General features: G+C 39.5%; 1 protein-coding gene and 1 long non-coding RNA gene across 5 annotated transcripts in view; one reads left to right on the top strand and one right to left on the bottom strand.

Annotated features, from left to right (window-relative positions):
- Positions 1–13,117, top strand: part of LOC129464154 (uncharacterized) — a 60,333-nt gene that overhangs the window by 27,022 nt on the left and 20,194 nt on the right. The gene's annotated exons all lie outside the window — the stretch shown is intronic.
- The window catches only part of DCLK1 (doublecortin like kinase 1), a 346,715-nt gene continuing 336,192 nt past the window's right edge, over positions 2,595–13,117 (bottom strand). For all 4 annotated transcript variants that reach the window (XM_055245218.2, XM_055245219.2, XM_055245221.2 and 1 more), the window contains one exon: positions 2,595–5,946. In XM_055245218.2, coding sequence (XP_055101193.1) covers positions 5,889–5,946 — 58 coding nt within the window. In that variant the 3' untranslated portion in view covers positions 2,595–5,888. The remainder of the gene's footprint in view (positions 5,947–13,117) is intronic.

A 13,117-nucleotide genomic window follows, 5' to 3' on the forward strand; every position in this document is an offset into this window, starting at 1 on the left:
AATACACACCGTGCTATGGAGGACATGTGGGAAAGCTACTCTCTGACCGCATGACTAATTTTTAAAGCCTTGCATAGAGAGAATTCCCCCTAAGAACACAGCTGGGCTATTCCTTCGTGGACTGAATGTGTCAATTATGAATTGAACTAAGATGAAATTTTACTCCAATATGGCAAATGAACCGGAGTGTACCCTTCAGCTAAGGTATTATGTAGTAGTTCATACACCAAGTACTGTTATTTTATTAACTTTAAGAACATGTTTTACATAAAAACAGGCAACATCAAAAAAGCTCAGTTGATAAATGAACATAATATATCACAGATGATTTCATTCCACATTAACCTACATGTATCAGCTTAAACTGAAGGATTAGGGGGAAAAATTGGATCTCATTCCACCTTTGATTAAGGACACAAATTGTTTGAAAGTTATTTCATTAGGATTCTGAAAATCAAAGATTAACCTACGCCATCTGATCCATGCAGCAAGTGATAAATCCAGTATTTTCAAAAGAAATATTGAATTTTTTTCTTGAATCAAATTGAAACCTTTCAGAAACTTGTTTAAATGCATCAAGTCCCTACCCACCTTTTTAGTATGTATGAGCAAAATACTATTTAATTTCACACTCAACTAATCCTTCAATAATTTTCTTTCAGCCAGAATGAAAAAGGCTAGTATTAATTTCCTAATAAAATTTTTTTTCAAAAGTTATCGAGGATATGAGTATATAACCTTGGACCAGTTTCAATTTCTTTTTATTTTTTCTGAGAATACACTAAAGATTAATGTCAATGACAAGTGAGAAATTGTCCCTAGAGAACAATTCAAGGACTCTTTCTTACTATATTTGATTGGACTGGAATGAACTGACATTACAGCATCTTTATCATCACCTTTAAAATTCTATTTTCTCTTAGTAGCAACAGTGAAGACTTTAGAACTATTACTTACTTTAAATTAATAAAGTATATCACAGACAAAATATACAATTTTACATTAAAGCAACATTAAGGGTCTCAATTTCGTTGAACAGAAACAAATGCTGAAGAAATTTACAGGTATGATTTAATTTTAGAGAGTGCTCTTTCTTTAGGGAACAAAATGAAACTAGATCTCTCAATCGTCTGTATGGGCAAGATATGGTAAACCTCATGATCAAAAAACATGCCAGTTAGAAACTTGATCACAGAAATGATGCTCAGTGTTGAAACCCAACAATAAACAAACAAACAAAAACCCCCACTCTAACCAGAGGCATTTAAGCCTCTCCACTGAATTTCCTGTTTCCCACCAGTTTACGACCCTTAATGTTACTGGATGAATGGTTGCATATTTGAGATGATTAAAAATAAAAGACTGGCTTAAGAGCACCTCCTCCTCTAGTGTGTAATTACATACAAACTAAAGATTCCTTCTGACAGTCGTAGGAACCCCATTTGTTACTGTTTCATGTGTAAGCACCATTGAACCAATTTTTAAAGCACATTTGCAGTTATCAAATGTTTAATGTGTCCTCAAGTTTCATTGATTTCTTTGCCTTTAAGCAAGAAAAGAGTAAAGTGTGTTGTTTTCCCCTGCTTCTTATCATATCTGAATTGTCAAAAAATGTTAATTTTGGAAGTGCTTTTAATCACTATTTTCCCCCAACAGACTAGAATGGCTCCATGAAATTTGACAATTAAGTAAGGAAATCTTTATCCCCAAAAGAAGCATATATCTTACCCTCTAAACTGCATGCAAAGTAAGGGTCTGTGTGAGAGTATTTTCCCCAAACTCCTAATGGACATGGCAGACAATATGTAGAAAAATCTGAGTTTTGAACTGACCAACTGCAAGTCTTTTAAAATCCTTGGGCAAAAAAAAAAAAAAAAAAAATCATGTAGCAGTTAAAAAAATTGACTTACAAATTATAGAAAAGATATGTTATCTACAATATATGCCAGGTGACCCATTAAATTTAAAAAACATATGTGAATGAGTAACTACATTAAAACCACCATATTGGATCTTGGTGCTTTCCAAAATTCTGAAATCACTATTAAGGAGGGATCATACCAGATTTTTTGGTTGTTCTTGTCTTCGGAGAATGGGGAAGAAGTTGGAAAGAGAAGGAAGTAAACCTTCATTCTTTGGTACAGCCCTGTATAGCAAACTTCAGCCTGGGGCACATTTTTATGGTCAAATTAAAAACCTTTGAGAATAGGAGTTTATCATAGAAATGCTGACAGATCCTAACCCAGAGAAGGGCTAGGAGCAACACAGTAATATTAAGAAAGCTCTCCCTCAGCCCTCAGCACGATTGAGCTTCAGCGCAAGGGATAGAGTTGTCTAATGGACGCCCTTGGCCAGTAAACAACCATGATTTAATGTGCTTGAGACTTGGTCATATGGGAGCTCTGTGACCCTCTAAGCCAAATTTTCTTTTCTTTTTGTTTTCAACTGAAATATGCCTCAAAGGGTAAAGGATTGCAATTTTAGCCTTCATTCATGGATATATTGCTTTCTTTCGACAATATCTGATGGGCCTGTTAACTGCCACCCATGGGGAGCAGGTTGCAGGAAGGTCTCATTGAACACAAAACACCAAGTGTTTTCAGTAGTTTATTCATATTTTTTTCTCTGCTTATTTTAATATGCACCACGTGTAAGTTAGATGAGGGCTACGGTAAAAACATTTTTGATGACTGAAATCTTACTTTTCCTTCTAACGATCTGGAGCAAATCACATATTCATTGATCATGACGAATAAAATGATTTCTGCTACAATGTTGAGAAAAAATGTGTTCATTAATATGAACACATGTCTACAGAGATGATTTACACGATGCAAGTAATGAAAGAGTTCTTCCTTAACTAGTCTACTATCAAACTGAAAAGATGAATCTTAAAATTCCCTTGAAAATACCATATGGTTGGACATGTGTCAGTAAAAGAAAGACAGTCCCCATCACCAGGCCACCACCATAAGAGAGCTATATTAAATACTTGGGAAAAAATATGGAAACACTTGTGGTGATGATTAAATTGATAATTACATAGATACACTGCCATAATGATACATATTTGTTCTATGATAAGTGAAATCAAAAATAAGATCAATTTGGTTATAGAAATTCCTTAAAGAACACCACCACTTAATTATTTCAAACTTGAACTATCCCAAGAATGTCGAGAAAAAAATTTAGAAAGCACTGGCTAAAAGCAAAGCAATCTGGATACACCAATGTAGTCAGCATGCCTTGTGCTTGTCTGTTAACCCTCTGAGTACATCTCTGACATTCAGGATCTTGGTAGCTTAATGTTAGAAAGATTGCATTCCATCTGATTACTCAAGATTTCTACTTGACTGGTCACATTCCACTGTTTATTCAGCATAGATCACTCAGATTCGACAGTGATGTGCTGGGATCCCCATGCTGAATGGGCCCTGCATTCTTCTGAGCTGCCCTTCTGCAGTGTGCTGAGAAACACCCCCTAGCTTCACACGGTCCAGAGTCCCCCTAGACGTCGATGGGAAAAGGCCTGAGCCATGCACTGCAGGCTCAGTACACTAGATGCTGGAGCAATATAGTTAATGCCCACAGAAAAAGCAGTAATTCAGAGAAAGAAAGGAAAACGACAGTCCACTGCAGGTAGGTCTCTGCCCATTGCATTCTTCACACTTTTCCAGTTGAGGCCAGGCTGTAGAGTTACTCCATAGCCTTGGAATAGCGCTTTGCTTTATATTGCTAGAGAAAGCAGTAATTTCCGACTAGTTCAGTGTTCCTCATTAATATGGAATCTACCTACACACCAACACTCTTTCTGGTGTTCTGTGCCCCCCACCCCCACCTTCCCCCAAAAACAACTCAACTAATTTACTGATTTATGCTACTTTGTGATTTTGTGTGTTATCACTTCCGGATGCTCTAAAAGGGGGGGAAAAAAACCTCAATAAACGATATGCTTTTTACATGTCAGGACAACACAGACCACAGAGATGAACCTAAATGTAAAAGAGCAAAAAATTTTGGAGATGGTGTTGCAAAAGTAATGACATGTGATTTAAAAATCCATATTAATGTAGACCATAGTTTCAGGGTTGAGTAAAAATGCAGCAAGTGAAGATCAACGTGCATTTGAAAATAAAGGACTATAGAAACGTTGTTCACAAATTTTAAGACTCTCAGGTATTAAAGTATATTCAAAACAGAGAACATAGGTACTGTTCAGCCACCAGATGCAAATTTCATGAGATATCCCTCCCTGGTTGTCTCGTGGATCCCAGAGCCCAGCAAACCTTGGGAGCACATTTGAGTTGGGCACCTGCCTGTAAGACACCCCAGGAGAATCCTCTCTGAGCACTGCAGTGATGCACAGAACCTGCAAATCCCCATTCTAAAATGGAATCTGTTCCGGAAGAAACTCAGGCCTGGAGACACTGCACTAGGGAGACAGATTTGGTAACAGGAGTGAAAATACAGGTCTCAGACAGGACTTGGCCCAAAGACAGAAAAACCACTATGACCTCCTGGACAGCTAAAGACAGTGGTATTTAAAAAAATTTTAGGGGAATGGAGGTTTTATTCTCAGGGGTATCATCTAGGTCTTTCAACCTGATCTTCCTGGGAGACTATATAGGTAACCTAAAGGTGCACATGGAATTGTCTTGCCAGTGGTTTATTCACTGAAAACTTATTGTTAGAACATTCTGGATTGTGTTCCCAGTGTGCTTTCTCCTCAGCCATCTTGCAAAGCACCTGCCTCCAGTCCCCTTGTGCCCCAGCTCTCCTATGTGTGGATTTCATACTAGATGTAGATTGCACAGTGATGACCACAGTGCGTGGAAAAGCAGGTGAGAAAAATCACAGGATTTTATTCCCTTTCTGTTTGAAATTCCAGCCCTACAGAGCACCGGGCAATTTATTGCTCTTTTCTACCAGTTGTTTCTTTCCTGTAGATGTCTGACACTGAGTAGAGAGACCCTCACTCACCAAGCACAAGACAAGCTGTGGTGACTCCCTGAGAGTCTGCGCTGGCGCTAGCAGCAGCTGATATGGAAGCAGCATTTCTGGGGCGTCATCAGTACATCTTCATGTGGAGACAATTTGGGGGACACCATCTATTTCCTGGGTCAAGCTCTTTGCCACAAACCCAATTCCCTCCACCTGGGATGCAGAACTCACTGCAACTGACAGTCATATCTCTTATGAAAAAAAAAATCTGTTTCTGAATAGGATTGTGAAGAAGAAAGAATCGTGCGCGTGTCGAAGTTATAAACCTGCCACGTTCTAAACCCACAGAAAAGGACAAACAAGATATCATTCTAAATGTCCTTCTTTTCTGGACATTTCAGCATCTAACAACACCCCTTGATCTGCAGTAAAATCAAGAAACATGTGTGTATACATCCAAAGGCCTGAAAAATTCCCCAACAAGAATTCTCAATAAAATTCTATGCACTCAGAGGGTTAACAAGTGCTATATTACATACTGCAGATCCTAGCTTGACTGATGAAAACATTCATTGCTTCTAAGTTTAAAAAAAAAATTGCAAATTGGCCTTAACCCTTTGAGGACTCTATTAGCAGCAAATTACCATCTTCACAATCACCACGTGTCATCTCATTCAGTAAAGGGAAACCGCTACAAAGATACCTGAAAACACTTTCAGTTCTGCCATTCAAGCATTGAGCGCTAGATAGATCAGATGAAACTGTTTTACACAAATTTTGGGGAAAAAAATCTCAAGAGTCTCAAAGGGTTAAGCTAGGACTTTGAGTAAAAGGGTCTTATTAAAAGGGCGAATTAGGGGAGCGAACAGTCTCGGAGGAGCTTGGGGAGTAGTCTTCCGATTCCGAGTTGAGTTCGGGAGGAGCTGGCTGCGCCTTGTACCGGCTCCTCACATCCTGGTTGCGTCTTCGTCGGAAAACCTGCCTCTCCTTATCAAGAGCGGTGGTCTAGCAGGGGCATAAAATGAGAAAGAGGACAATTAGGGCGAGGGAAAAGGCAAAACAAACTCTTTCTAGAACTTTCTGAGGTCAGAAAAAATACACTGGCCAAGTTCACCTGTCCATCATGGCACACTTTTTGTTGATAGTCACCACTCTCAGGGAGCCCTCTGCTCCCCACAAATCTAGGTCTTTAAGGGACCTGGTCATGACATCTGCAGGCACAGGCAGGATGGATGGTGTACTGGGTTTGACCCTTCCCCACTCCTCCCCAGACTTTTGCTAGCTGAACATTTATTTACCCTTGGTGCCTCCTAGGCTAGCCAGAGGACACTCCCACCTTCTCTGAAAAGGGGTGCCTGAGTCCTGTGTGTAAAAACGCTCCCTGGGCAACTTCAATTAACATGCAGCTCAGGGTAGCTGCATAATACAGATGAAAGGTGATGAAGCTGTCAGTCAGACATGGAAACGGAGCCACGGCTCATCCTGTTCTTTTAGCACCTCCTCACTCTAAATGATCTTATTATCTGTTGATGAGGGAGTGTGGCTGAATTTCTGGGAAGGATTGGTTTAATTTTGATGAAACCAATGCCTGAAATTGAACACTGCTTTGAATGCAATTAAACCAAGTGGAAACCTTCCCACGGATTTCACTTTACAAAGTTCATTTTCATTATAGTATTTGGTAATTTATGAAACTGAGATTCAGTTTCGTAGGTATTCCAACTCCCAGTCTCTATGCCCCAATTTCCTGAGGAGACCTCCGATGATTCCCCGGATGTGTTATCTGCCTGTAGCTCTGGATGTTATCACGACATCAGAATGGGGAACAGCATGACTTCATCACAGATTTAATGGGTGTGGGGGAAAAACGGGGGTCATTATAGAGAAATCTTACACAGAAAGCAGAAGAGTAGGTATGAGGTCTGAAGAAAAATATAGAACACATATAAAAGTTGAAGGCATACTTGTTTGAAAATCCCTCTTTAAAAGGATGTAGCCTAGAGGTTATTCTGCTTTTAAGAGATTACTTTTCCTCTACAGGGATATATACCACCATTTTTCCTCTTGAAAATTTACTGTTAGCTCCTTCAAAGAACAGAGATAAATTTATAGCCAGCCTGGTTCTGAGAACAAAGTGAAAACTAAGCCCCTCATACAACTGCAGTATAGCATTAGGGCAATCTTAGATCTAAAATAGGCCAATCAAAGTTCCAAAATGAAGTAATAAAGAGATAAAGAGAGGCAGTGTGTAGAACCAGTACAGTAAATGGCTTCGTTAGGCTGAACTGCTCTACTTCAGAAACTATCCACACACTGAATGAACAGTGTTACAAACCAATGAGGAAGATAAACTTCAATAATTCACTTCTTGTCTCACTAGATTGTTAATACGATGATTCAGTAACCGGTCTGTTGAAACGTCTACCTTTGATTCTTGCTGAATTTTTAAGGACCCTCATATAGTTCTTAGTATTACACCTATTGGTTTTATGATATTTTCAGTATCATAAACCCAAATTCCTAACTTTATTTAAAACATTGTAAAGTTACAACACATGGTATTTTGCTTTCAAAGCAAACTGAAATGTTCTGTTTGTGTAGAGTTGAATGTTTGTAAAAAACAGACGTCTATTTAGGCTGTCTTACATAAAAAGCATTTTGTAGTTAATCCAAGAGTAATATAAACACCTCTTGGTCATAAAAAATCTTTCTATTTCTACCTCCTTGAGAAAGAAAAAAGTCATTGGCATTGGAATGAATTCTGACTTGTGAACAGAGGCAGTCAGATGTGGGGAAGAAAAGCACATCAGGTTTGTGGTCAGGGATTTTGCATCCCACTCTGTCCATTGCTGACCATTCACCCAGGTTTCTCATCTTTTAAATAAGGAACACCTTTCCACTCTCACAGAGTTGCTGCAGGTAGAAATGGATATGCAAATGCTTTCTAAACAGCCAAGACTCCCAGAAATGTAAGGTGTTCTTTTCTTTACAATTTGATGTAAGACACTGTTTTAAAATCAAGTAACTGCAGGTCATAGAAAAGCAATTTGCACAAAGCTCACATTAGAATTTAACTCAGTACTTTCCCTCCTTCCTTCAGTTTCACTGGCACCTTCTTGATATTTACTTCATTTCCCCATTATCCACTCAATACGTCACACTCTTGGCTGCAGCCATTGAAATACACCATTCTCCACAAATACTGTAATTCAGTTTATGCAGAAGCTGGTGGCACTTAATATTGAGCCCATGCTTGGATGGTCCCCTCACCCTCATTTTCACCTTCATTTCTGCAAATCCTCGTAAGAACAATTATATTCTCTTCCTTACTTGTCCTGCCTAGAAAGCCCTTCACCTGTCGCTGTTGAAGTAGTCAGTTCTGGCCAGTCCTATAGACTGCCCTAGTCAGCAGCTTTCTAAATGTTCACCTTTGTAGATAAGGCCTCATGCACCAATGCTCCTGAGCTTTCAGGTGCATGGATCCCCAGGATCCTCATGACACGTATTCTTGGAAATATATCACGGTCATGGGCATATGTCATGGAATAAGTGGTTCAAGGTTGTCGCTATTGGATTTGCAGACTCTTAAAGTTGAATGAGGGTTTACAAAGCATTTTTGTCCAATGCTCTGTCTTTACAGGCAGGGAAACTGAGGCCTAGGCATGTGGAGAGACTTGCCCATGTGCATTGCTAACTAGGAACAGAACTCAGTCTACTCCTGTGCAAAGCCCAAGCAGTTTCTTCCCATTTACTCTGAAGTTTATTGAAATGGTAAATTAAAGTCCCTGCACTCCCAGCAGCTCATCCCTTCTCTGTTCCCAGCCAGCATGAGCTAGGGAAAGACATTGGCCACAGGTAGTATCAAAGACCAAAAGACAGTGGCTTCTCCACATTGATGATCAGAGAAACTTCTCTTTGTAGAAGCAGATAGGATCCACCATGTACACAGTCCCGTGTACACATTCTGAATTTTGATGCTCATAAACTCCTAAGGAGACCTGAGTCTGATGACAGAGGTGCAGTTTTCCACCCCTCAGATCCTCATATTCTCAAACCAGCATTGAGGATTCCCAACTGACTTGCTCTCAGAGATGTTCCAGAGGGTGTCTCTGCCTACATGTCTCTTCTTCTGGGCCCCTGCCCACTCTACTTAGAGAAAGTATTTTAGGAACTTCTTCCTTCTCTGTTTCCATGACAATCTAGTACCGTTATCGTTGTTCATCCTGCCTGCACTATAATTGACCCTAATTAACTGTTTTCCCTACCACTTTGTAGACTCTTTGGAGGACCAAGGTCAAGCCTTGGATATTGTCTCTGTGTTTTCCACAGTTCATAGTACACGGTAGATATTCTACGAACTTTGTGGCATTTGAAAGATGGGAAAGTATAATGGAGGTGATCTGTTTCTCTCCAAAAACTTTGTGGCTTTTGAAATATGAGAAAGTACAATAGAGGTGATCTGCTTCTCTCTGGAGCACCCACCTTCCGGTCCATTCTGCACACAGCTGTCAGGTCAATTTCTACAAGGTCCAATTTATTTACAGCTCCTCATAAAGCCCAATTCCTTGTCCCAGCCTTTGCAATGTGCTTCCAATAAAAACTTCCAGGGTGTAGTACCTATTATTACTCAAAATGATCCTATGGCATCAGTAGACTCATTGTCTTCCTTTAGTGGACACGTGATTTTCAAGCGCAGCATCTGTTTACTCTGCCTATGGTTAACTAAACCTTAATTTCCCTTTGGATACCTCCTCACTCCCACATTCCATGATTCTGATGAAGTTGACCCTACTCCTATCTCCCATCAACAGGACATGGTAAGACTTTTGCTGGAACTTCACATTTATGATGAGAGACTGGTAGGCCTGGAGCTGCTTCTCCCATCCTGGGTACCATGTGAAGTCCAACACTAAAGCCAACACAGGGAGGCAGGGTTGAAGGATGCCAAGAAACCAAGCATTAACTGAGTGCTTGATCCATTCATCACTGAACTCAGACTCAACCTGTGAAACTTTCAGGTTATGTAAAAGAATATATTTCCCTTCTTGCTTAAGCCAGTTTGGTTTTGGTTTTCTTCACTTGCCATAAAAACAGTCCAAACTGATACATCTCTGAATGTACTTTAATAATTCTCACATCTACCTCTTGGTTCAAGGTACTCACCAACATGAAATTACCTCTCTTTCTCTCTCTGCCCACTCAAATTTATTTATTTATTTATTTATTTTTATTTTTTCGGAGTCTTACTCTTGTTGCCCAGGCTGGAGTGCAGTGGCACAATCTTGGCTCACTGCAACTGCCACCTCCCGGGTTCAAGTGATTCTCCTGCCTCAGCCTCCCAAGTAGCTGGGATTACAGGCACCCACCACCACACCCGGCTAATTTTTGTATTTTCAGTAGAGACGGGGTTTCACCATGTTGGCCTGGCTGGTCTCGAACTCCTGACCTCAGGTGATCCACCTGCCTCGGCCTCCCAAAGTGCTGGGATTACAGGTGTGAGCCACTGTGCCTGGCCAATTTATTTATTCTTGAAGACTGGATCAAATTTTATCACCTGTACCGTATTTTTTCTTTCTAAACTCCTTAGGTGAGAATTGTTTTGGCCAAACTTTTGGGAATTAATTGCACACTGACCTTCTATTATTTTTTTCTTTGCATATTCCCCAAATACCCCAACTACTCTATGGTAGAATTTGAAACTTCTTTGCATTTTCCAGATGATTAGTAGACTGTGGTACACATATTGTGTATTAAATATTTCTTAATTAATACAGCATTATTTTAGGGGACTATATACTTTCTGAATAATAACAATAGCAAAAAATAGAATTCAAAGCAACTCTAACACAAAAATGTAAAAAGTATTGAGTCAATATTTAAGACCATAACTTATGTTTCAAATATGACCAAACTCTTATGTCAGATAAAGTCAAAATTCTCTTATGAATTCATTCATCCTACAAGCATTTATTGTGGTCTAATTTCTTATCATACTAAACACTGTCATGTATGATGTTTAGGAGTTTGTGGCTACAAAATTAACTTGACTCTAAAATATATGCAGTGCTTCTTTTCCAATCGAATTTTGTAGCCCATATATGCAGTCTGGGACAGATGAAGTTACCAAGGAAATAGCACTGTAGGCTAATATATAATTTTTACAAGGTATAGTCATAAAACATGTAATCCAATTGAAAATTTCTTCCCCACCCCTGAAAACAAAAAAGCATTTGAAACATAATTTGTTCCTCTGAAATGCTGCATCACAACTTCAGAGTCTGAGCCCTTTCAACCATTTCTAAAAGGCAGCTTTACTATTTTTTTAGGCAGGGGAGTCCTCAAGAGTCAACTTGATTTTGTGTGTGTGTGTGTGTGGCTAGCTTTACTCTTTATCAATCACAAAAGAATCCCCAGACATCAAGCAAATAGGTTCTCTTCGAAATGCCTATTTTTGTAAATTAAGTATGTCCTCAGATATAGGCTTGAGGCTCCATGAACACTTAAGAGTTCCTAACAGATTTATTATTTTATTAGTTATTTTGTTCACAGTTTGTAGCTTTGTTGGAACCTACACGAATAGGCTTGCAGAATTCCCAAGTGTTTCCTTAGTAAGTTACCACTTCATTAAGAGATCCTAAGAGACTCTGAAGAGTGCATTATCACATTTTGGTGCTAATTATCACAGGTTAGAGGTAAGCAAGAAATCTCTTGAGATTTTGGAGTTGACCAGTGGTAACCAAGGATGCAGCTCTAACCTAGTTACTTCACATATGTGCACGATAGCGACTGCCATGCTGTGTACTGGGTGAGAGCTGAGTAATGATGGCCTGGGGGAAGCTGGTAAAGAGAGAACACATGGTTGATTAAATAAAATGGTATAGAGAAATGGACTAATATAAACCCGTCCTACCCAGAAGAAACACTGCATAGTCCTACCACAAACTGTAAGCCCTGGCTTATCACAAAGCCCTTAGCAGATGCTAGATCAAGTGTGAAAGCAGAGGAATGGTAAAATAATGCCAGCTACCTCAGCAACTCAGGTGGCTGCACATGTGGTAGCTGAAAATCTTAGCGAAATCCATCCCCATCATGTTGGTGCCTGCCGTAACACCAGGCATACATAAATAAAAGACAGCGCTTGCCTATTATCAGATTTGTTCCCATAAAGGATATGTCTACTGAATTTGGCCAGTGGCCTCTTCTGTCACAATGAAATGACAGTATCCTCTACATGTGCTCAGATAGTTTAAATCCTTTGTTCTGACATTAAATTGGGAAAATCAGTATAAAGACATATGAACTACCCATCTGGTATGTCTGTAACGTTAAAGGAAAAACATAGCATAGAGGAGGAAGGTCAGGAATAATCAAGAACATGAACTGAAGCATTAGCTTAGATTTTGCCAGTCTGAGGCACCCCATGTCTTTAATGCCTGTCTTGTCTGGTAGCTTAAGTTTAATCCCCTTGGAAGCAGCAGTAGGTGGAAGTCAGGAGAATTAGCTTTTTGTCCTAGTTCAGCTAATTATGTGACCTTGGACATGTTTTCTAACCACATCGAGCCCCAATTTCCAGGTCCATAGACTGAAGGGGGCTTATTGTGCATGATCCCTAGGGAAACTTTCACCTATGAAATTCTATGAACATGCTTAATATCACCATCAATCTACTTAATGGGTTATGTTTTTCTCTTAGCAAACAATAGCCCTTACAGTCTATGGACCAAACATATTTCTGTTCTGCAATACTTGCAGGATTCACAAGAGATGTACTCATTTTCATTGTGAGGCAATGTTTTCTGTCATGGCAGTAATTATTGGATTTAAGTAACTGCATTTTTCAGAGGCAAACGTTGACTGCTTTTCCTTTTTTGCTTTTCTTAATTTATTGCTAGCCATCACATATAGTCTTCATTTCATTAATAAAAGAACATTATTGTGCATTTTGCCTTTTAGCCCATCCATTATTCATACTACCTAGGAGACTGAACTGGGGATGCAGCTGCTGGGACATTAATCTCAGGAACCCTTTCTTTTGCTTACCCTCACTCTGTGGGGACTACATTACGATTTGCTTGTCAGTTTGGAAATGTTTTGCTTGCTAGTAAAGCTAAACTGACAAATCGATTGAAATATCCACCCTCCTCATTTTATTGGGCTTACTCTCATGCTTATTGCA

The sequence above is a fragment of the Symphalangus syndactylus genome, chromosome 15, assembly GCF_028878055.3.
Source record: "Symphalangus syndactylus isolate Jambi chromosome 15, NHGRI_mSymSyn1-v2.1_pri, whole genome shotgun sequence".
Classification (NCBI taxonomy): domain Eukaryota; kingdom Metazoa; phylum Chordata; class Mammalia; order Primates; family Hylobatidae; genus Symphalangus; species Symphalangus syndactylus.